At 46.3% G+C, this 24,412-nt stretch overlaps 1 protein-coding gene across 2 annotated transcripts in view; it reads right to left on the bottom strand.

The window, feature by feature from the left end:
* The window catches only part of gse1b (Gse1 coiled-coil protein b), a 136,146-nt gene that overhangs the window by 61,107 nt on the left and 50,627 nt on the right, over positions 1-24,412 (bottom strand). The window contains exon 1 of one of the 2 annotated variants that reach the window (XM_069658353.1): positions 11,108-11,183. The exons of the other annotated variant lie outside the window; for it this stretch is intronic. Coding sequence (XP_069514454.1) covers positions 11,108-11,144 — 37 coding nt within the window. The 5' untranslated portion in view covers positions 11,145-11,183. Of the gene's footprint in view, positions 1-11,107; positions 11,184-24,412 lie in introns of those variants that run through there. 2 annotated transcript variants of the gene reach the window in all.

The following is a 24,412-nucleotide window of genomic DNA, read 5'->3' as shown; positions in this document are numbered from 1 at the left end:
CACAAATTTTAATGGGATGCTTTCGACCCAGTCACTGATCACCCGCCCCGTGCCAAACCACTGTCTGAGAGCGACAGACAGCGGAGGAGAGAGGAAGTGAGTGAGCGGAGATATGGACAGGGATGGATAGAGAGGAAGAAAAAGGATAGTGTGCGCGCGCGCACGAGAGAGACCTTGCCTCCAGTCATCTCCAGTCTTTAACAGGATGTGATGAGCTCTCGCCATTCTCTTAATCTGTCTCCCATGATTCATTTCCATTTCCTGTGTGCCGGTGGGCTGGCAGCTCGGCACCAATCAGCCACACAAACAAGCGCACACACACACACACACACACACACACACATACACACACACACACACACACACTCTATACAGCTGAAACCTCTGCAAATAAAGTGGAGGACAGGTTATTCATTCATTACGCCGATAAATGCGGTGTAGTCTCTGACCCCGGTCATTCATCCCTGGTGGGGGAGATAACTGACAACCCCGGACCTGCTGCCCCTTTCAGACCGACCGCACCTCCTGCTGACTCCCTGAGGTCACAGGCCGCTCATCCTTAACCCCCTCAAACGCTCACATGTTGAGAGGAGAGAAGCCCCATGCTGACACAGGTATTTACAACCTTGTCTATAAACACTGCAGACCTATGCCTCAGCACTCTCTGGACCCTTCAGAGTGGCCAAAGGGGCCAAGAGGGCCAAAAACTGCAGTTACTCAAGTGGCCACTTGAGGCTGTTTTGAAGTGAGTCAATCCCCATTAGGTCCTGTATTAAATGCCAAACATGTTTACAGCCTGGTACAAAGAAGTGTTCTCTATTACGGCACTTGTCTTTCACATGTCACTCGAGCGTGCCACGGGTCCACTACTTTCCACAAGCTCTCTTAGCTTCTTTAGTCTCATAAATGAACAACTCTGGTTACCAACTACCACAAATATCATTCTGTGGGAAAAAAAACATCCAGGTCTAGGTAATTTGCAAGGTAATTGAAGGATTATCTATGGGCATAGACTGTATCGCTATAATAACTTGCTATATGCTAACCCCTCGCTCCTCTCCAGCGCCACCCTCTCGTCCAAATATGGTAACTTCTGGCTCAAGAAAAAATGCCGAACTTGAGGATTCAAAAAGGCCATTGACCAAACAATGGGTGACATCAAAGTGGCCACGTCTACGTTATACAGTCTATGGAGCGGCCATGGGAGGTGAGAGGTGGGCCCTGTCGCAGGTCCAGGCCAGGAGGAAGGCTACTGACACAAACTACAACACCAACTGCACATAGAGACATACTGCATGTCTAAATAGGAAGGACAAACGCTCAACACATTTAACAAAGACGAGGAGAGGGGATGGAACTCAGGCAAATTGCACTTTCTTCATTTCTTGTCTTAAGTGAAGGGGCTGCTTTGATGGCTAAGCTCTGAAATCCCATCGACTAATGATTGGAAAGCTGTCGGCTTAAAAGGCCGCTCCCACCCACCACAGAAAAAAACATACACAAACACACAAGCAGAGTCGAAAAAGTGCAGTTTCCAAATCCCTATTACCCTCTCCCTGGGTGGTACACTTCTCTGTTTTGCCCTCCTCTTCCTCCTAAATCGTAGCCTCGCACACTCCTAATTAGCGGAGGAAGTGAGGGAGGATTACCCTGCGCCTCCTTTTAACCTCATCTATCTCCTTTTTTCTGCTTGTTTCTCTACAAGCCGAGCGTTTACGGTGCCATTAACGGAGCAGGGAACATTTGACATCAATGACATGTGCAAGTGTGTGTGTGGGAGTTCAGGTGAACCTGTTTATTAAACCGGTAAGTGTGAGGACCTGGAAACTGAGGCCTGCTGGTTGAGCCAGCAGGTGCTCTGCCTGGAAGAGAGAGTCAACTGGCAACAAATACAGCCTATCCTCTGTCTGTTGGTCTGCTTCTGCATGTGTCTGAGTGTAAAAGCATTAACATTAACAAACCTTTCCCTGACACACTTCTGCCTTTATGGTTTTATTTACTTTACAGATTCCTTTGAGTTTGGAATCTGCAACTGTAAGGTTTCATCATGGCTCCATGTAACTCTATAAGATCATTATCCTTTTTCCAAAAGAAACAAAACATGTTTGTTTTTTGTTATCTAAGGCTGGAGATATACTTGATTTTTAACCTTGCATTTGCGTACACAACATTACGCAATTGTTAACGTCATTAACGTTATTGTTCACATACTTGTCTATGCACTATGTGTGTTACTGGAGGATACCTCTAGAGGGCGCTCCAGAGAGCTCAGGTCGTATGCAACTACCGTATGTGCGGGATGTAAACAACAGACATGGTGACACTCGAGGAGGTTACTATTATGTTCATTTTCTGAGCTTTTGTGTGTCCGGTGGACAGAACACACCAACATTTTCCTCCGTGCACGAGCGTAACGGTCCCGGACTTGTTCTCTGCGAATTCTAAACTAGAACTTACCTGTCTCCAGCTATTTTGTCAGGCATGTTGTCGCCGTGCAGTGCCAATGACACATTGTACGGATCAGCTTGTCTTCAAAACTTTCTGATATTGTTGTCCCAGCTGCTGTGTTGACCCTGTCACATCTCCTCTGCCTCTACACTGCCCCTACCGTTGATGTGCACACTGCATCTTGCGTATGCGTGGCGACGCTCCAAACAGATGCAGGGAACGCGGGGCATCATCATGGGCAGGCGAACGGGTAGTTAAAAGCAAGTATACGCACGGCTTCAGTTGGATGTGCTTATGTGAAATAGGCAAAATAAACAGGCTCTGGACAATACTGCTGGTGAAAGGATGTGTTTCTCAGAGAAAAAATATGCCTTCCAGGCGTCCCGTGCTTTGCCTGTATTTTGGACTGAACTTCTGTGTACTGGAAATGCTTTAGTAATCTTGATACCGCAACTGTAACCTTCAGGAGTCAGCGTCTTGTCCAACATGGTGTCATGGTGCATGCTGTGTCAACAGTCCTGTAAAGTCCCAGAGCGAGGGGTCATATCGGTGCTGCAGGCCAGAATCAATAAGAGGTTCTCACCTTAAACAGATCATATCAACTCTACCTGCATCTCATTCTAGCTCGCTCTCTCTCATTCAATATCTTGACATTTAATTTCTCTCAAGAAAACTAAAACAAGGACTCAGTTTACACAAATGATTGCCTCCTCAGAGCATCCTAATAATTGCATTAATATATTAAAGCAGATCAATGACACAAACCCCCCCAGAGTGCAGCTTTACAGCCGTGCTTTCCACACCCATTCTTAATGCAACTTCTAAATGTGGTCAAGTGGTAGGAAGCTAACAAACAAGTCAACACTCTGCTCTCTGATGTTAAACCGCATCACATCCGTGTGCACATAGGTGACAAATAATACTGTCAATGATAGTGTGTGTGTGTGTGTGTGTGTGTGTGTGTGTGCGTGTGTGCGTGTGTGCGTGTGTGCGATCCAGTACCATCAGATGCAGGCAGGGTTTAATTAGAAATCTCTGTAGTCTAATTTGATTAGTGGAGGCAAAGGAAGATGAAGGTAATTAGTGCTCGACTATTTCTGCTGCTGGAATAATGTTTCAGAGAGAGGTGACACCATACACACACACACACACACACACACACACACACACACACACACACACACACACACACACACACACACACACACACACACACACACACACACACACACACACACACACACACACACACACACTCCAAATGGGGTTCATGCAAGTTCACATCGACTTAACACAAAAGAGCAGAGGTGAGCGTCCGTCATGATATCCGAGTGTTTGACAAGCACTCTGCAAACTAATACCCCTGAGCTGTGAAGAAACCGTTTACTGTACCAGCCCACTGCTGCCGCATGTGTGTGCGTGTATTTGTGTATGTGTGTGTGTGCGTTGTCCTCAGCCGCACAGGAGCAGAACAAACAAACCCACATTCAACACAATGCACTACACAAACAGCATAGCGTCTCCCTGGTGCCAAACTGACACTGGGAGCAGAGAGGGAAGAGAGGGAGCTAACTGCAGTCCATAAATCATGGCTGTATGCTACAGCGACACCAGAAAAGCCCCCATTACCTCCCTGCACCTGTTAGCTCAGCGGATGTCTGTTGGAATAGTGTGTCGTTGAGTGAGGGGTTTTGTGAGTCTGTGTGTGTGTGTGTGTGTGTGTCTGTTTGTGTGTTTTGAATTCCAGTGCAGGAGAACCAAATGTTCTGGGTGTGATAATAAGCTTAAAAAGACACTTTTTTACGCTATCATACAAAGGAATAGTTTTGGGAATGCGTTCTTTTTGGGGCATTAGATTTTAAGATTAATACCCCTCTCATATCTGTGTCATATTAAAGTAGATTTATAAGTTCAGCAGTTTGTGAAAATAGTCCGAGGAAGAAACCCTTTAAAAACGTGCTGTGCATATACTTCTGTTTTGTGCAGGTTAGGCAAACAAGATACAAAATATTAAGTGAACTTTAAAGAGGTTTCTTACAACTTGTGACAGAGCCATGCTAGCTGTTCCCCATTGTTTTTGGTACTTATGCTAAGCTAACATAACCACCTGTTATAGGTTGCTTCACAAATGCTATACAAACATGACAATGTATCAATTGCCTAATCTAACCTTCTGTAAGAAAGCTAAATAAGCACATATCCCCTATATGACTAACTCCCCCTGCTGCTAGTCTTTATGCTAAGCTAAGCTAATCTTCTGCTGCCTTGTATGTAGTGTACCGACATGAGAGTGGTATCAATTTTCTCATCTAAGTCTCGGCAAGAAAGCAAACATGAGCAGAGGTGTAAAGAGTTCTGAAATATTCTACCTAAGTACTTAACTGACATTGTACTCAAGTAAAAGTAAAAAGTAGCTCACTTGAAAAGCAATCAAATTAAAAGTTACTGAGTTACTTTCCCACCTCGCAGATTTTCATAATAAACAAATGTGGTTACCTAACACATGCATCCTATGCAGATGAAATAAAACGAAACTGATCATAGGTTTGACTCCCGGTCAGTTGATCATTTGGTGCATGTCGTCCTCAATTCCCAACATTTTTACTGTCTCTCTTCAGCTGTCCTGTACAAGAAAGGCAAAAGCCAAAAAATAATCTTAAAAAGAAAAAGAGTAAGATCCTTTGTTTAACCAGAAACGGTAGTTATGTAGCTCTCTTCATAGCCACCAGACATTGACAAAAACAGTGATTTTAAGTTGCAGAACACGGGGGTTGCTGATGGTCTACCGCTGCCTCCATCGGCTAAGTTGATTGTGTTGTTTTAAAAGGTTAGTTCGGTTCCGAACGTGTGTTACAACGTGTAATGATTCAGCAGTAGACCAGCAAGTCCCGTGTTCTGTGAGGTAAAATGACAAATGTTTTTTTGTTAATGGTGGCTTTAAAGAGAGAGCGATCTAACGGCTGTTTCTGGTAAAGCAAAAGACTTCCTTCAGTCTGTGTCGAAGGTGTTGTTTCCTCTGAACTCTCTTCTGTCCCATTCATGGTTCACTCACGTTCTGCGTCATGTTAGTAGTTGCAGCTCTCCTTCTTCGCTTCAGTTTAGTGAAAATCAACCAGCACAGCTGTTTAGACACGATGCATGACACTTTGATCTGATTGGCCTGTTTTTGATGCGATGCATTTGATTGGTGTCTGGTCCAAGCCAGTTTGTCTTTCTAGCTCACAATATCCGCAGATTAATATTTTACTCAGCAACGGTTGGATGTACAAATGTAGCAAATTACTTTTCTTCATTAAAACACAGTAAAAGTTAAATTACTGACTTTGAAAATCACTCAGAAAAGTACACGAAAAAGCTACTTAATTACAGTAACTTGAGTACTTGCAATTCGTTACGTCCCCTCTGTATATGAGCATTTCTCAAAATGAGCTACAACCTTAAGTACAAAGCTGAAGTCAGGACGTACCTAGCCCGCTTACCTTAGCATAAATGCTAAAGGCAGTGATGCTAAACGATTCATTTAAGTGGTCGAGTTTGAATGCATTAAGGATATGCAGTCAATTTCAGTTCTCACAAGTGTAGTCATGGGTGTATATGTGAGCGTGTGTGTATTTGTGGATCTCCCCCGTCACTGTAGATGGTGGTGGCTTCCATCCAGAGCCGAGCCGCGGCCACAGGTGTGCGGGGTCAGGGTTTAACAGCTCAGGGTTTACGAGGAGGCTAACGGGGCAGCCGGTTAGACGCGCCACCACCGACCTTTACAGCCGTGACCGGGGCAGTGCCACCTGCGGACAGGCGTGGAACAGATGCCACACAGAGAACGGGTCAGAGCTTTTATAGCCGGGGCAGAGCGAGCGAGAGAGAGGAAAAGAGAGGGAGAGTGGGAGAGAGAAAGGGCGAGGGAGCTAGCAGTCCATCATTGTGACTGCTTTACTGCTGCTACTGCCATCTAATGACAGAGCTGTCAGAGCACATGGAGAGGGAGGGATGGAGGGAGCGAGGTGCAGAGGGGGAGTAAAAACAGACAAATGGATACAATGATAGAGTGAACCGGGGGATAAAAGCACAGAGGGAGGAGGAGAGAGACGGAGAGAGGATGGTGACACTTGAGTGGCTTAAAGAGAGTGGTGGATGCAGCGGGGAGATTTGAAGGGATTGATCGGAGGAAATGGCCTCAGAAGGAAAGATACTGTAGTTAACTGGATATAATTATAACACTGCTGCACGGATAATATTCGGACACAGTACCGACTCTTCTGCCGACTATGTAAATGACCACTCTCCCTTTGGCTTAAGGTTACCAGCGTGTAACGCCAGATGCCCAATATGCACATTTATCAAAGAACACGCTCTCGACACACACTTCTCTGGTGCTGAACGAGTGCTCAGTAATCACCAGTGATTAGACCACACTCTGATCCAGGGCTCAACACGCAGACACATATTGATTACCCTGGTGTGTGTGCGTGCGAGGAGAGTGGCTTTCTGTCTGTGTCGCTGCGGTTTGGAGGATTGATTTTTAGAGAGACCCAGGGAAACAGGAAGAGAAGACCACCAAAATCAGACTGGCTCAGTCCTGGATTTTATGTGTTACTCCGACTTTATATGCAGGATAATGTTCTTCAAGACATTTGGTTACACATTTTCTTCTGTCTCCAGGCTTCACTAGTGGAGTGGATTTTAAATGTATTGTCTACATGAGGTCTTCGGACTGTGTTTAGCAGCTAAACATCCATCTTCTCAGACAGGCTTTTAAGTAGCATGTGAGAATTATAAGCTGTGTCCCAATCCAGGGGGCTGCAGCCTTCGAAGGCCCGGCCCATGGAGGATGCGTCATTCATAGCCTGTGTAGACCATTAAAGCAGAACTGAAATGAGGCAGTCTGGTCTATGAAGGATCTCCTGTTTACGTCACCAAACGCCGCTCCTGTCACCTAGCAACAGGTAGCTAGCGTGCTAACTAGCTAGCATAACTAACGTCGAGTATTATATTAAAGATAAGGGCCCTTTTATTTTTTAAACATGCAACACTAGCAATTTGATTGAGTTGAAACCAAAAACATTTTAAAGTGTGTTCCTCGGGCACGTTCGTAAGAGTTCGCCGTCTCGTTTGAATTGGCGCTCAGTGAATCTCGGGATACGTTTGGGTGTGAAGGATGCACCCGATGGCGGCCCGGGAAAAGGAGGACAGATTTTTTCGGCCGCATCTGAAGGAGCCTTCGAATTGGGACAGCTTTCAAATACGGCCTTCGAAGGATGCAGCCCCTGGATTGGGGCACAGCTATAGTTTGCATGACGGTCCTATGTCTTTCTTCCTTGTATATTTTATCTGGTGTTTTATCTTTATTCTTGTATTTTGATTTCTTTCGACGGTGAAGCACCTTCTGGCTGGTGTCAGTGTCTTTTCTTCCTGATTTGCTTGTCTGAACGAATCTTTCTACCCATTATGAAGAAGGAGAAACACTTGTGAACAATAACCGATGCTCCTGCATCTCTGGGTTTTGCAGGATTATCTCTCAACACAACCCCCCTGTCAGTCTGCGGCCTCTTACAACAAAGCATCAGCCCTTCCTGCTTTTTAACCTCACTTCCCCTTTCTCCTGCCTGCCTCTGTGGTTTGTGGTTTCGGCATCACTTGACTTTTGTTTTTTTTTTAAGCCTGTTTCACTCTCATGCTCTCTGTCCATCAAACTTTCTCTCCTCTTTTTTCTCGTTCAATCTCTCTGCTTTGCCCTCAGGCTAAAAGCACAGACAGTTTTCGGGGAAAACAACAACAACAAGCGGTAAGCGATCCCGTCTATCTGAGCAGTCAGCTTGAATACAAGTCTGCACAACAGACACATAAATGCCGGAAAGAGATGCAGACAAATGCACACAGGCATCACAAGCACACACATTCAGCGCATAAGAGGTTTAAACAAGGTTGTTATCGCTTTGAAATCACCTTGTAGGATATAGGAGGGCGGGTGGAGGAGGGTGAATAGAGGGAGAACGGATACAGACGGGAGGAACAGATAGAAAGAGGGGGAAAAAAAGAGTGTGAAAGTGAGGAGGAGGCATAACCAGAGAGAGTGACCATGAGCCATCCTCCATTTTGAAGTGCTTGCTCTCTGGCTCTGCTCCACCTCAGCTGTGATGTAAATGCAACCAGAGTTCAAGTGCTGTTTTTCCACTCTCCACCTTTATCTCTCCGTCTCCCACTGTCACTCTCTCTCTTTTATATCACACACACACACACACACACACACACACACACACACGCACACATACAGTCACACACACACACACACACACACACACACACACACACCCAAACCCGTTCCCCTTTATTTAACCCAACCTTTTTTTTTTGTTGTCAAATAATCATGGAGGACTAGCATGTGTCTGACATGGTCTCCAAGGCAACGGCGGTTAAGACGGGAAGGCAGGCAGGGGCTCATTCAGAGGCTGAATGAAAGAAGGGGGGAGAGAAGAAGCAACCCACAGTGCAGGACACACACACACACACACACACACAAAAAGAGAGAGAAACACACACCGTGCTAAACCACCGTTGGCCACTGTCACAACCAACACCTCCTCTCTGTGCCGGCCTCCTGCTGCGAGTGAAGATGGAGTGGGGTTTTCAGAGGTCATAGGAGGCAACACACACGCACACATAGACACACACAGACACACACAGAGGAAAGGGTTGTAGGTAGCAAGAGGCAAACGAGAGAAGATGGGTGAGGAGGAGGATGAAGGAGATGGCAGGGTGATCGAGGGGGCAGAGAAAGCCCAGAGGAGATAGAGGAGGTGAACAGCAACTTTCTTTCCTCTCTCGACTGATTTCATCCTTCCTTTTTCTTCTCTAATTTCCTCTCAGTTTCTCTCTCCTTTCCTTGTTCTTGCAGTCTCGTGCATTCCTCGTGTTTGATCCAACCCTCACCTTTAAGTTTAGCGCGTGGTCAAAGACTGTACTCCTCTATCACGCACACACACACATGCATACACACACTGTTCTCTGTGTTTCTTGCTGTCTTTTCTCTCTCTCTCTCTCTCTCACTCAGCAGGCGCTCTGTGGCTTTTACCGGCAGATCTCCATTTCAAAACCCTCCTCCCGAACAAGAGAGGGAGGCTCGCAAGACACAGAAGACACGGCGAAGACTGGAGCCGCGCTGAGGAGCAAGTGCAGAACAAAAAGAAAACAGGGAAGTGCAGGAGATAAAAGGTGGTACAATTTGTCAGTTGGAGTGAAAGTGAGGAAGTAAAAGCGCTGCAAATGTTGCAAATAACCTCGCATCAGACTGATAACTAGCTGAAGTGGTGACACAGGTTTGCTTATACACACCTTATGCTTATAGATGTGGTGATCCTGCAGAGAGAGCTCATTCGACATGCATTGTGCGTTTAACTGTAAAGGTTATGGGTAAAAAAAACTTGTGCATATGTGATATTAATCGATGCTGCAGGAGGACAGGTAATGTTTGAGGATACTGCAAGTCCATGTTTTTGCACAGGTAGGCTGTGACTGTAGAGGTAGAGGCGTCTATAGATCAGGTCCTGGTGTTGCACAGCGGAATGTAAGGGGCCAAACTAAAGCCGGTGTTGGTAATGGTCTAACTGCACGCCGTACCTGCTGACTAAAGCACATAAATAATTCATCACAGCTAAGTGAAGCCACTTCTGCTGCAGGGAGACAAAAGTCACACACACACACACACACACACACACACACACACCGAAACACACACTGACCAGAGGACGAGCACCTTTGTGCAGATCTTACATTCAGGAACTAAACAGACTATGCAAACAGCAATATGCATCAGTGGGGTGAATGTTAGAGGAGTGAATCAGCCCTCGCTGCATACATTTGGCACGACACGGTGCAGCTATTTTTGTCTGCTTCACAGGTGTGCAAGTGTACAGAGTGAGTGTTTAACAAGAGAGGAGAACATTTATGGGCATGGATGCACAGAAATATGGTAGAGTAACCCGAATAAAGAGGCACAGTCTTAAGTTCCCTTCTCTTTCATTCTCCCTGTCTGTCCATCACTCTCTCTCCCTGCCCTCTCTTGGCCGTCCTCTCCACAATCAGTGCCCAGTGAGCCGTGAGACGCACTTAAGCGCCGACCGGCAGTAACCTCACGCTGCCCTTGTACTCACTCGTTTTCACACACAAACCACAAACACACACACACACACACACACGTGTGCATGCATGCGTGCACAAGTCACCGGCACAGACACAAAGACACACAGAGGCGAACACGAACAGGCAGATAACACACATACAAAACCATACATTTGCCTCCCTCCTCTGCTCGCTGTGCGGTTGTTGCTGAATAAAACACACGCTGCCACTTAGCGCCCTGTTTACCTGCTGACTTCCTCGCTGATAAAGGGCTGAGAGCTGGGAGAAACGGAGTGAGAGCTGCTGTCACACAGCATTACCAGCCTCAGATCTCAGGTTCCAACCTCAGGACCAGCAGCACAAAGACAAGCGTCTCCTCAGATGCACTCTGGAGCTAAAACCTCAAAGCTCCTGTGCACTTTTCAAACACACTGGGAGGCACACACACACATTTACACACTGTGCGTGTAGGAAATGGATTTGGAAGCATTAAAACATAGAAAAACAAGAATTACCACATCAAACACAAGTGAAATCTTCTTACCTGGCAAGTAGTAAAGTGGTGCTTTTAGTCCAAACATGGTTACTGTGTAAGTGTCATGAAGAGAGAGGAACTTGTGTGAAACGCGCCGGCAGCCGTCCTGTCCTGGATGACTGAGCGAGAGAGGGACTGTGCCCTCGCAGCCACCCAGAAACGAGGCTCTGTGTGTGGGGAGGCTGGGCTGGGACTCAGCCTGTCATCCCCGCTCTCTGGTCCTCGCTAACCAAGCGTGAGGCTGGGACCGCCCAGCCAGCTAGGACACACACATGCACACACACACAGACACAGACAGTCACACAGATACACACAGACAGAGCGGTGCAAGGGTCAACCCCCTGAGCACGCCCCCGCTCTCGACCCCCTCGCTCTCGCCCTGATCCCCTGGGCGAAGGGTCACACACTCTCGCCGTCCGTTTCCAAGCAGCGGCAGCAGGAAGAGCGCTTTCCTTTTGCTCTTTCTTACACACAAACACACACACACACACACACACCCAGGGAGACGGGACAGCCGGAGAGAGATGTAAAAGCTTGCAGTCCAGTGCCAAGAAGAGGTGAAAGGAGGCAAGAGGGAGGATAAAATACAGGCTGGGTAAATCCTGCAGACGAGAGCGACGACTGAATCCTGGGACTGTCTTTTATCCCTCTATCCAAGAAAGATGATCAGAGGAGAATCGCTCTGCTTCCTCCGCTACTGCTGCCACTCTCTCTCTCTCTCTCTCTCTCTCTCTGTTTGTCGCTCTCTCATTTTCTCACCCTCCCTTTTTTTCACCCTCTCTTTCACGGCTGATACGGAGAGAAGGAGGTGGAGGAGAGGAGGAGGGCAGAATGAACTCCCTGCAGGCAACAACACAGCCAGATACTGAGAAAGGGTGTGTGTGTGTGTGTGTGAGAGAGAGGGGGGTGGTTGTGGTGTTAGAGGGAACACACATAGAAGAAAGCGAGGGTGCAGATGAGAGAGGAAAAAGCCGGCCGGTGCTGATGCTTCACCAGAGGAGGAGAGTGGTCACAGTTCAGTTTGGAGTCAGGGGTGGCAGCTGATTGGACGGCCCGGGTGACGGCGAGAGGCCAACGACTATCAAGGGAGCATCTGTTCACACTGTATCAGACAGTGAGGCATCAAGCAGCGGAGAGTGCAGGGATGAGAGTGCCGTGGGTCTTCAAGGGCAGCTCACAATAGAACAGCTACGTGTTTTGGAAGAGGAGAACATAAAAGATCCCCCGCCTCCATTCTCTCCTCTGAAAATAAGAGTCCTCCTCGTCTCTGTCTGCGAGTGTGTGGGTGCGTTTGTGTGTCCGTCTAGGAAAACTTGGCTTGTGCAGCCTAGCGCACAGACTGCTCAGCATGCTGCGCTGACAGCAGACTTTCCCCCCTTCTCTCTCTCTCTCTCTCTCTCTCGCTCTCTCTTCATCACACACACATGAATAAACACCCGAACCTGACTGAGACGGTGGCAGTACACGGGTGAGGAGTTAACTATCTTTTGGGATGCAGCCATGCCAAACAAAACCAAGAAAACAACAGGAGAGTGGAGGCGAGAGAGGGAAAGAAAGATGGAGAAAGGGAGAAATGATGGGGAAATAGTCCAGGAAGACAGTTTGCCTTGAGGGCTGACTTGCCTCTCGAACCCATTCTGTGAGACTCGCAGCGGGGGAGAAGGAGAGAGAGGAGGGGGAGGATGGTAGGAGTTTAGTGAGGAGGGAGAAGGAGGTGTCCTACGCCTTTAGGAAGACTCAAGAGGACACAGAAACTCCACGACACAAGCACAACAAGCACAGTGAGAGTGAGCGAGAGGCATGCTCACAGGCAAATAGGGCAAATAAGCGCTAATAGGGTTCGATGATTGAAGGAAGGAGGAGAGACAGGCAGAAGGAGAGAGCGACGGGAGGGGAGTCCATAGATTGGGATAAGGAGGGGGAAGGGAGGGGGGGAGGGGGAGTTATTCAGAGAACAAAGCCCTTTTTTATTTACCCAGAGAGGAAATCTGCAAATGTCTAATTAAGACACGTGTGTAGGTGCGAGCGCTCCAACGTAAAGACATGATACGTGAGCTGGTGCAACACCCGTCACGTTATATTACAGTACAATCAGTGCCGAGTGCGTGCGAACAATACACATTATCATAGCTGGGAGGCATGTGCGTGCTCCTGTGCCGCTTCTGCGTGTGCAGGTGTGTGCGCGTGCGAGGTAGGTGTTGAAGTGTCTCGCACCTTGTGAGACAGGTTGGGAGGTGATGTGTCCCCCCCCGAGGTGCTACACGACCAAGTCTGATGACAAACTGACAGACAGAGACGGACAGAGGACTAAAAATACTGCATCCGATATTTGGAAGGTGGACACGGTGGAGACGGGGAGGGTTTGTTTTTAAAGTGGTGCAGGTGCAAGGAAAAATTTTAAAAACAGTGCCTTAAAAATTCAGGAAAGGTGTCAGCTACACTCATGTAAATGTTTCGAGGAGGGTACGGTAATTTAAGAGAGCACCTGTAACACTTCCATCAGCACAAATGCATCTTTGGATTTGCTTCCCAGCTGTTAGAGCAGTGTTGTTTAAAGTGTTTTATAAGGAGCAGGTTTTCTCAGATCTTTGGATTCTACTTGGTTTTTATTTGCTTTTAGGTTTGGTGACAAATTCTAACTATTAAAAATTAAACTGCGAAACTACTCTTCTTTTCCCTTCCAGTGTCATCGCTGCTTATTATTTCGTTTATCAGCTTGTTTCACACAAAACACATTATTTTTTGTGTGCCAGAAAGTGTTTCTTATCTTAAGCCGGGCCCACAACAACAAACAACATTTTTTAACAGATGTTGAAAATGTGAGAGACCCCGCACGTGACGACAAATAACGACAGATGTAACAGTTTTGTTCCTGTAGTGTGTGGAGAGCAACGACATGAAGCAAACAGCACACTTCACACTAACAGATTCATTCACCAACAACCACAGTCCTGACTCTCAACACTGGAACAACACACGGCCCACTCCCCAACTTGACAGGGACGCTCATCCAGCCCCTCAGTCACCCAACAGTTCACCAATGTTAAGACTCTAAACCAGACTTGTTACATTAACGCACACTGGACTTACTGTCTGTACACTGCACTGATTTTAATTTCATACTGTTAGCTTTTTGCACTCACCAATATCCTGTTGTACATATTTTGTATTATACATATTGCTTTTTATATTTTTATTCTTATAGCCTATTTTTTTTATCTTGTTCTATTCAAGTCTTTTACTTATTTTTATTCTGTTGTTTTAATATTTTTGCACCAAAATCACCAAAACAAATCCTTGTATGTGTAAACCTACTTGGCAATAAACCCTGATTCTGATTGCAAAATCTCTCGCGGTTAAACTTTAGAGGAAACAAACATGGCGGATGATGGGCAGGAATAATTGGCGATGATAGTTTTTCAAGAAAAAAAGAAAAAAACGATGGATGAAGTCTTGGAGACGGCGTGAAATGGTAAATGGACTGTACTTATATAGCAACATGTCACATTCACACGCACGTTCAAACACTCGTTGCAATGACTTAAGCATCTACGCATTCATACCTGATGGTTATACCACCGGGGGCAATTCTGGGTTCAGTGTCTTGCCAAGGGACACTTCGACATGTGACTGTAGCAGTCAGGGATCGAACCCCAAACCTTCTGATTGAGAGACGACCGACTCTACCAAGTCTGTGCTTCCTTCCTCCGTCAGCTTGCTTCCCAATTGGCTATCGCTTTCGTTCCATGTGACAATCCACAGAGGGCATGCTCGGCTGTCCTTGGGGTTCCCCCCACACAACAGGATATCAGATTGTACACATTGAACATAATTAATATTTAAAATCACTCTTAACTCTGAACATCTGGCAAGATAACATTTAGAACCATTGAAAAATTGAGACTCGGGAATCGGACCTAAAATCTGCTTGATCATCTTGTAGTGTGTACCCATAAGAGACATATGAGAGTGAAAATAGAGATCAAATATACTGTTTTTATATCAGTGGCTGAGAAAGAGGTTAAAATACATCATTTCAAAGTCAAAGTAAGTGACTTGAAATCACAAGAAGAAGAAGAAGACACAATGAGTGTCACAGAGCTCAGTGATGGAGGGGAGTATTGAAAGGAATTTGTTTGCTCCCTTTAATTTTGCTTCTCGTTAATGGACAGGCTGTGCTAGAGAACAACTATCATCCTCTCCTCTTTAAGGTAGTGTAATGATTCACATTTGACAAGTGCACTGCAGAAGGAGGCACGCACAGACACTCTCACACACACACATACACACACACCCTGAAAGGCTATAAAGGCTCCCTGGGGACGAAGATGGTGTGTGTGACTGAAAACACTGTGATCAAGAAGTAAGAGCGGGAGAGAGCGAGAGAGGAGAAGGGAAGAGGGGAAGAACAAAACATGTGGAAAAGGGGGTGTTCGGAAAAACAAGGGAAAGAAAGATGAAAACGGGATGGGAGGGAGGGCACAGCAGCTGAGGGATGAAGAGAGAAGAAGAGGAGGAGAGAGAGAGACACACACACACACACACACACACACACACACACACTCAGAGAGCTGCCACGCTCACTTCCTGTCAACCCACCGTACAATTGTCTTTCCTACAACCCCCTCTTACAAAAAATAATCACTCTCTCAATCGTGTGTGTGTGTGTGTGTGTGTGTGTAGGTGTGTGTGTGTGTGTGTGTGTGTGTGTGTGTGTGTGTGTGTGTGTGTGTGTGTTGGAATGGGTTGAAAGATGGTCTGTCTTCTTCCACAGCAGGGGAAGCAAAGATAAGGCATTACTATAATCTTTCCCTACCACACACAGCCTCTGGAGGTGCACATAGAGTCCCACAGACACGCACACACACACACACACACACACACACACACACACACACACACACACAGTAAACTCCTGTGCTGCACTCTGACATGATTGCAACAAAACAGGTCAGATCTTGAGAGCAGGTGCAGGATTCTCAGAGAGAAACGGGGTGTGTGACTTGAGAGTAGATGTGCGATCCTCACATGCTGAATATATTTTAATACTTAGTTTAGGACATTTTAATGTATAAATGTGTGTTTTTCAAATGGGAATAGGTGTAAACATTATTATTGACAACATCTAAATTGATATTGCTTAATTGAGATAAAACAGATAAAAAAGCATTTACTGTTGTCACAAAATAAAACCACATCCCCTGGCCAATCAGAATTATGTCTTTATGTAATCACATATACAGTATTGTCACCACTCTCTTCTTGTCCTTCATGACAGGCTTATATAAGATATCCAGGTCAAACTGTGACTGTTAAAATACACAAACATATATATCAGTTTTCATATATTGACCGTGGTGATATAATTAAAATGTTTTAACTCTGTTAAGCTACCTGAGGTTATGTCTTTGTTTCTTATATTTTCATTTTGTCATTTCCCGTTTTATTTTGAAACATACCCGTGTATCTGTCAGGGGTGCAAAATATCATGCTCGAACCCAAAGATAGACGGAAATGTGCGATCCGGAACCAAATGGGATCTGTCCAAGAAATCCCGGAACCGGACCCGTCTATTATTTGAAAGCTGGGACCCAGGCCCATGCAGAAACGAGAAATGCCGGACCCGGCTTCTATACTCTTTGCTTTCATCATGACCACTGCTTCTAAACACGGCCAGGTCTTCCCGGATCCTCTCAGGTATTACACATAATGTCGAACAGGACCGAAACCCGGAGTTAGTGGTTGCCCACATAAAACGTGGACTCAAACCGGTCTGAATCCCGGTTCTGGTCCTGGGTCCTAGGGTTCCGGTGGACACGTGAAGACCTCTAGCCTGTCTTCGAGATTCCTGCTCCCTATGTCTCCCGCATTTTGTGTCAACCACGCCCTAATTGGACTCACCTGTGTCTCGTTTCCCCTTCATAGTGTGTATACAGTATGTACCCTGTGTGTCTTCCCTCTTGTTGCCAGTTTGTTGTGTATGTGTTCCTTTGTGTTGCCTCGTTCCAGCCTGTTTCCTGTGTTTGTGAGTGTTTTCGTGTATTGACTGTTTATTGACTCTGCCTTTTTGCCTGCCCCTCTGGATTTGTGGCTGATTTTTGACTTTCTGTGTACTGAACTTGGACAGGACATTAAAGAGAGCCTCCTTTTTACTGTATCCTGCTCTGTCAGAGTCGTGAGTCCAACACCTGTTATTCCATTGGCTGTATCACTCATATCCACATACATTTAAAGCATATGACCTGTGATTGCTAGTGGATGGATGGATGGATGGATGGATGGATGGACAGTTGAGAGTTTGAGATATCTGACAAAAAAAATCAGCAGGATTATCGTACAGTCCGTCGCCTCGTATCAAATCTGACCAGAAATGATATCTCGTCACCCCTCACTAACCCCCATTTGCAGAGACCCGCACCCGCTCCACCACTACACACACCCATTTAACCTGACCCCTCGCTGGTGATTAGAAGCCTGTGAAGTGTGTGTGAGCACGTGTGCGTGTGTGCGTGTACGGGCCTTTGTGTGTGAGATGCTTCTCTCCGTATGCTAATCACAGCCTAGCACTGAGAATTAATTTGCAAATGTGTCATTACCCATCAGGCTCAACAGCAATAACCCTGCAATTACACAACTCTCGCCTGGCCAGCTGAGCACCACACACACACACACACACACACACACACACAGGCAGGCAAATGTATGCACACACACATGAACACAGCCACACACACACGCTGCTTCTACAGTTCTGGGTAAAAAAAGCTGCATTCAGAGAGAAAAACAGACTTCCAAGTGATATTGTGCGTTTTTACAGTGTAATCACAGCTCCTCACCTCAGTGTCAACAGGACGCAACCAAGGTCAGCTGAGCACTTTCACACACTCCTGTTTCTTAGCAACATTATCCAGGAGTGTGGCCTCCAACGGCATCACACACACACACACAACAGATAGCAGATAACTGAGCAATGCATGCGTGTGTGCTTGTGTGTGTTGCTACTTGAGTTTAAGCACTTACCTGTGAAGTGAGGGGTCGGGATCAGAGGTGAAGTGTGCAGCGGCCGTGAGGAGGAGGAGGAGGAGGAGGAGGAGGAAGGTTGACATGGAGAGGAGAAAAAACACAAAGCAGTGAGGATACATGCATCAAATATTTAACAGACAAGTATTATTTCTTTCAGTAGAAACCTTATTAACAACTTGAATCATCCTGTGCTGTAATTAATCTGCTGCATGTACAGATAGGTGACAAATGAAAGAAACATACATGTGAACCTTTTGGAGGTTTCTGACGATGTTCCTCCACTCTCAAATCAAGGACGGAGAAATACATGGACTCCTTAGTGAGTTTTTTAGATTATTACCTGAGAAAAATGCTCCTAAAAAAGACTTTCTGTATTTCAAAATAAAGTCCAAGCAAATTTCAAAATAAAACTAAACGTGTGCTTTGTCGCCGGACGCTAATCGGCCCTCAAAACCCTCTTATCATTAAACTATTATCCACACACCTCTGTGTCCGCTGTGAACAGTAGCAAACGCTCAGCCAAAGCATGTCACACACCTGTCACACATGCTCTACAGCCCACTGCAGTCACACCTGAGGGTGACAGCAAAGGTGCGCACACACATGCAAAGTATTTGTCTATTTCTTCCCTAAGAGTTGAACCAGATGGACCTTGACATCAAACAAGAAAGTAGATGCTGAAACTGTGTATATTTCTGAACATGACGTCCATTCTCTGCTGACGTATAAACAGTTGAATACACCTACATGAGAAAGACACCGCAAACCAAGAAAGACAAAGAGGAAAAAGAGGAAGTCAGTTAATAATGAAATGGAACAAGGGATGTTTTGTAATCTTAGGCAACTATCCAACCACTGATGAGACTTCAGTGTTGCTAATCCTGCTGAACTGTAGTGAAAACAAACACAACAGTCTCCAGTTAACAGATTCCTCTACTGGAGACCCTGCTGGCAACAAGAGAGACTGTATTTTGACAATTTTACCTTGGCAAAATAAATCAGACTGCTTTCTGAGTAACCTCACACTTCCAGCGAAGATGGCTTTAACATGTAGTACAGAGTAAGCTCCGCGACCTGAAGGCAACTTTCACACACAGAACATCTGGTTTGAGTTCTGCCCACAGAATTTGCATCAACACTGTAGCTGGCAACAACGCTCTGATACATGTGAGTAACTGTGACTGTATTGATTAAAGGGGCCAGATCTTTTCAATGGATGTTCTCATATTTTCATGTGTTTCACATCTTTGGGTGTTTATTGTTCACAGTGAAAAAGTGAAAACTGCATACTTCAGTGTTTTTCCAGAATGACATGTTTAAAAAGGTCGCCTCTGAAATGGGCCGTTCAGAACAGCTGCAGGTTTCTGTTTAGAACCTTGCTTAGGCTGAAATCGACCAATCGTCATTCACCGTCATTCACCGTCATTCACCTCAGGCCGCCTTCTTGCACTGGCTTGTAGTCAAGTCATCAAGATTTCAATTTACCATTCCAATACCTCCTGGTGATTCTGGCTCGTACATATAAAGCCAAATAACCACCATGTTTTCTACAACTATGGAGTGACTGCTCCCATATGTGGGATCGCACACATGAGGGAGGGGCTACGCGATCACTCCAAATACTGTCAGCCAATCGTGGCTCAGGTCTGAGCTTTGAATAGCAAAGTGGCTCGTTCGTTAAAATACATAAAATATGTATAGAATTTTTAAAACAAAACAAACTTTACCAACGTGATTCAAAAACACATTCGAATAATAGAAAATTGATGCACACCTAAAATATGTCACCTTTAAAATCAAGATTTGTATCACTTAAAGACAGGCCTGTACAACAAGATGCAAACTGTAGTCTCTGTATTTTCCCTTCTAGTCCTGTCTTATGGTCCCTTTTAATTCAGTTATTAGCAAGATAACACACAGGGTTGGGTTTAATCGAGCATTAGATACATTTCATTCTGAAGCCAGGGAAGCTTTTGCAGTCTGTCCTTATATACACATTATTCTTTTTATTTTGAGCTTTGGTGACTTCCTTTTTGCAACTTCTGGCACCATGCTCTTAGTCCACAGCAACGCTACTGTTTCCAATAAAACAGATGTCTTAAATTCCCTACATGCCAGTTATTATAACCAGTGTATGTACGCAAGAGATTAATCCACACACTTCACGATGAAACAGACATTTAACTGCAGAACTGAAGTGATTTCAATCTGAAACAAACTAATTTATCTCTTTCAATTCAAAATGTAGCTCCTACTTTGAGTTAAAAAGATATTTTAACACCTGAACCCGAGTCTAGATGAAGTTCCTCATATAAATGTGTGATTTTTGCAGCGTGGACAGACCCCTGAATATCCTCCAGAATTCCTCTTGATGACATCTTCAGGGGCCTCTTGTATTTTTGTGCTTTGAGAATCACATTTATATTCACACAAATCAGGCCTGCACAACACTGTCACTCCTGATTTACAGTGGATTTGCCTTTTAAATGGCCCTTAATGTTGCCCATACACACACACAGACACACACACACACATACTCAAGGGAGCCAGGTAGGGGGGGGAGCTGACCGGAGCTGACAGCCTGATGTGCCATCATATCATCACATCCCTCCCACAATGCCTTGTGGCACACCTGCTTTCTAGCGCAGACGACAAAAGCGTCCCTGTTCTCAGCCGAGGGAATGCATCGCGCCGCACGTCTCCGCTCTGATGAGGCTTTTTATAGTCGCTCATCTCTCTTACCTGCATCCTCCAGCCCTTCATCTGTCTCCATATCAAACACATCAGATCTGCTGCCTCTCCGTGAGCCCGTTGTTATTAGACACAAGAGCAGAGCACCACAGACAGAGTACTGAACCAGAGCGAAGGAGGAGGAGGAGGAGGAGGAGGGAGGGAATCTTTAAAAGCACTGCTCATTTGATTAACAAATATGTGTGTACATGTGTGCTGCATGCTCTTCTGTGTGTGTGTGTGTGTGTGTGTGTGTGTGTGTGAAATGGCCTAGGGGCAGGTGTGCGGTATGCAAACGCAGCTCAGGGAACCAAGAGAGCAGACGCAGCAGGAGAATCCTGCTTTACAGCAACACGCCGCAAAGACGCTGACAACAGGCTGACAGGGTGGGATCACACACAAACACACACACACACAAACATGTTGATGTACATGCAGGAATAAGAATAGCCCACACACTCCACTGTACTTGATTTAATATTTAATTACGTGTACGCATCCACACACACTACAAGCCCACACAAAGAGCTGCCGGCGGTGTGTTTCTCGCTTGACTTGTGCTCTCCTGTGACATTTCCTCATTGGCTTGTTTGTCTCAATTATCCCTGCTTATTGGACAGAGATGGTTAACCCATTAACTCACACACAGGGGCGAGCGACAGAGAGAGAGAGGGAGCTGGATTATGGTTTCGACCAGCCTAGGGCGTGTTGTGAATCACACAACTGTACGAGGCCACAAACCCGGGCCTGGCCTGGCCGGGCGCCAAACAAACACACAGGTTGCAAACACACACACGCAGGCGGCGGAGAGCAGCTGACGGGGCAGCGAAAGCACCAGCACCATGAGGCCTGTTGGAGGGCCTGAGCTGACCTTCCACACTCACACATGTGCTCCTGGATTTAACACACTCTCTGACAACATGGCTGCAGCTTTGTGTGTGTGTGTGTGTGTGTGTGAGTACTGTAACAGTGGGTGAACCAATATGTGTGCCTGCATTGTGTGTGTGTGTGTGTGTGTGTGTGTGTGTGTGTGTAAGAGGAGGCTGCCCTGCCCTGTGTCAGACCTCTGCTGTGTTCAGTAAGTGAGGCGTGCTAATACTGCGTGTGCTCAGGTTTCACGCATCAGCACACAGTCGAAGAGACTTACCCGAGGTCACAGACTGTCAAACCCCTCCTCCTCCTCCTCCTCCTCCTCCTCCTCCTCACCCTACCTACTCCTCTTCCTCCTCCCCTTCTTTGACTCTTTCCCTCTCACTAAACACTTTACCTTCAGCAGAGCTTCTGTCTTTCACTTTCTTTTTTTCCTCTCCCCCTCCTCTCTGCCACTTCTCCATCTTCCAGTCCTCCCTCTGTGTCCCCTCCTCCTCCCTCCTCTTTACTCCCCCGAGGATTCCATCAGGCTCAGTCTTTTAGTATCTTTAATGTCTTTTACCTGTCAACAGAGGAGAGAATGTGCGAGCAGCTCCCCAACAAAGGAAAAACACCCTCCTGTCATCTCGGAAAATGCTGCAGGGAGGAGGGGGGTGGGGGGGAGATCGACAGAGGGGGACAGAGGGAGCGAGATAACACGGGGAGCGGAATAAAAAGGGAAATGTTGAGGGAAGGGGATGGAAAAATGAGGCGGAGGGAATGTTGTGCTCTTAACATGTGTTAAATAAACACAGGCACAAAACATGCATCACTTTGCGACACCTCCGTACAGTTGGAGTCAACACGCCCGATTTGTAAACTACTTTTGCACAACCAGCCTTTGTTTCATCGACAAAGCGCGACTCATGTATGAAGTATCAAACTCTCACACACACACACACACAAACACACACACACATGACCTCTCCAGCTTCAGGCGTGAATCCTCTGCGGCTCAGTTCAGCTCCACCACGCTCCACAACAACACACATCCGCGCAGGATAAAACTATAAGCCACACAATCCAATAGGCACCTCACTCAATCTGTGACTGTCTCTGTATCCCATGCCCAGTGTGTGTGTGTGTGTGTGTTTGTGCGGCTGAGTCCTCTGCTATTACTAATCTGCTGGCACAGCCCCCCGTCCTCGGCGCTGCATGCCCTCCTCTTCGTATTATTCTGGGATTAGCTCGTGTGTTAGCCTAGCCGCGCTGGAGAGAGAGGCAGCCATCTTAGAACAATGCCTATTGATGAAACACTAAGAGGCTTGATTGGATTAATCATCTCTTCCCTATATCCTCTTTTTCCCCCTCTTCTCTCGCTGTCCCTCTTTGTTTCCTTCCTCTTCTGCCCTCACGCCTTTCCTCGCTTCCCTTCAAAGACCAATAAGACGCACATTTCCTTGTTTCTCCCCAGTGATGAGATGGCGCTGTTAACGCCCCCTTGTTGGATAATGAAAAGAAATAACAGGCTGCAGGTTTACGAGGGCACTTCAAGGTAAAAGTAAACATCTAATTAAAAGGAGAATCAAATAGCTGCGAGCTGTTTTAGTGTCATAATACGCTTTACATTCCAGTAAGTGGAAGGCCCCTCCTTGATGAGTGAAACACTGCCTCTGATAACAGCTGATTATGACTGCAACCAACACTCTTTTATATGCACGAGGTGGAGAGGAGACGCGTTAACATGGCTTGTGTCTACCTTTCTATGAAACCCATGAAGAAGAGCTGCCAAAGTGTGAGGCAGAGCAGAGAGGAGTCGGGGTGAATCTCTGCAGATTTGGCCTGTGTTTAGCCGGGGCACGCTACCAAGTGGCAGTCGCTAGCCTGGGCGGCCTTTGGCCCGCTGTCCCCACCAATCACATTCCAGCTCCGGCTACGCCAGCGAGGACCCACAGCAACCCTCCGGTCTGGTGCCAAACACCCGCACACACACACACACACACACACACACGAGGGAAACCACAGCTCATGCAAACGCTGCAGCCAACTCCATTTTCAAACATGGATAACAACTGAATTAACACTCTGTGATCCTCTGCCAAAGCAGAAGGATGCTCCTTTATACGTTCAAACACACACACTACACATGCATGGATGCAAACAATTACACATATCCACAAACACACACACAAGGGGCTGTTTGGGTGGAGTTATCTGTGGTTAGATTTGTCTCATCCAGTCCTTATGTCTGCATCTCTCTCTCTCTCTCTCTGTGGCTCTGTTTCACTCTCACTCTGTCTCTTCTGCTGCTGCAGAGATAAAAGTAAATGACTGTCTCACGCTGGTGTTGTTAGCGTTAAAGCTGTTTAGATGGTGGCTCCTCTGTGTGACGCTGCAGTGTGTGGAACCAAGAGAAAAAAAAACGGGTTGAGAACAAGGGCGAGTCAGAGCGGTGAGAGTTAAGTTAAGGCGAGGCGGAGGCAGGGGCATCACATGTTCTCTGACCTGAAGCGGGAAACACTCGGTCTAAATGCATCTTATTCATATCTGCAATAATCATGACCCTTCTTCCCTCTTTCCTCATCATCTCTCCTTTTTCTCCTCCAGAAGTTATCCCACACATTCCCTCCATCCATGTCCGAAAATGGTCGTCTTTCTCTCTATAATCCTCCGATCACATCACCGGTCTAATCTGAGCACATCTCAGCCTCC

This window comes from Semicossyphus pulcher, unplaced genomic scaffold (assembly GCF_022749685.1).
Source record: "Semicossyphus pulcher isolate SPU_LCO1_2020_fin unplaced genomic scaffold, fSemPul1.0.p SCAF_1, whole genome shotgun sequence".
In the NCBI taxonomy this organism is placed as follows: domain Eukaryota; kingdom Metazoa; phylum Chordata; class Actinopteri; order Labriformes; family Labridae; genus Semicossyphus; species Semicossyphus pulcher.
This window is presented reverse-complemented; position numbering and strand designations above follow the sequence as displayed.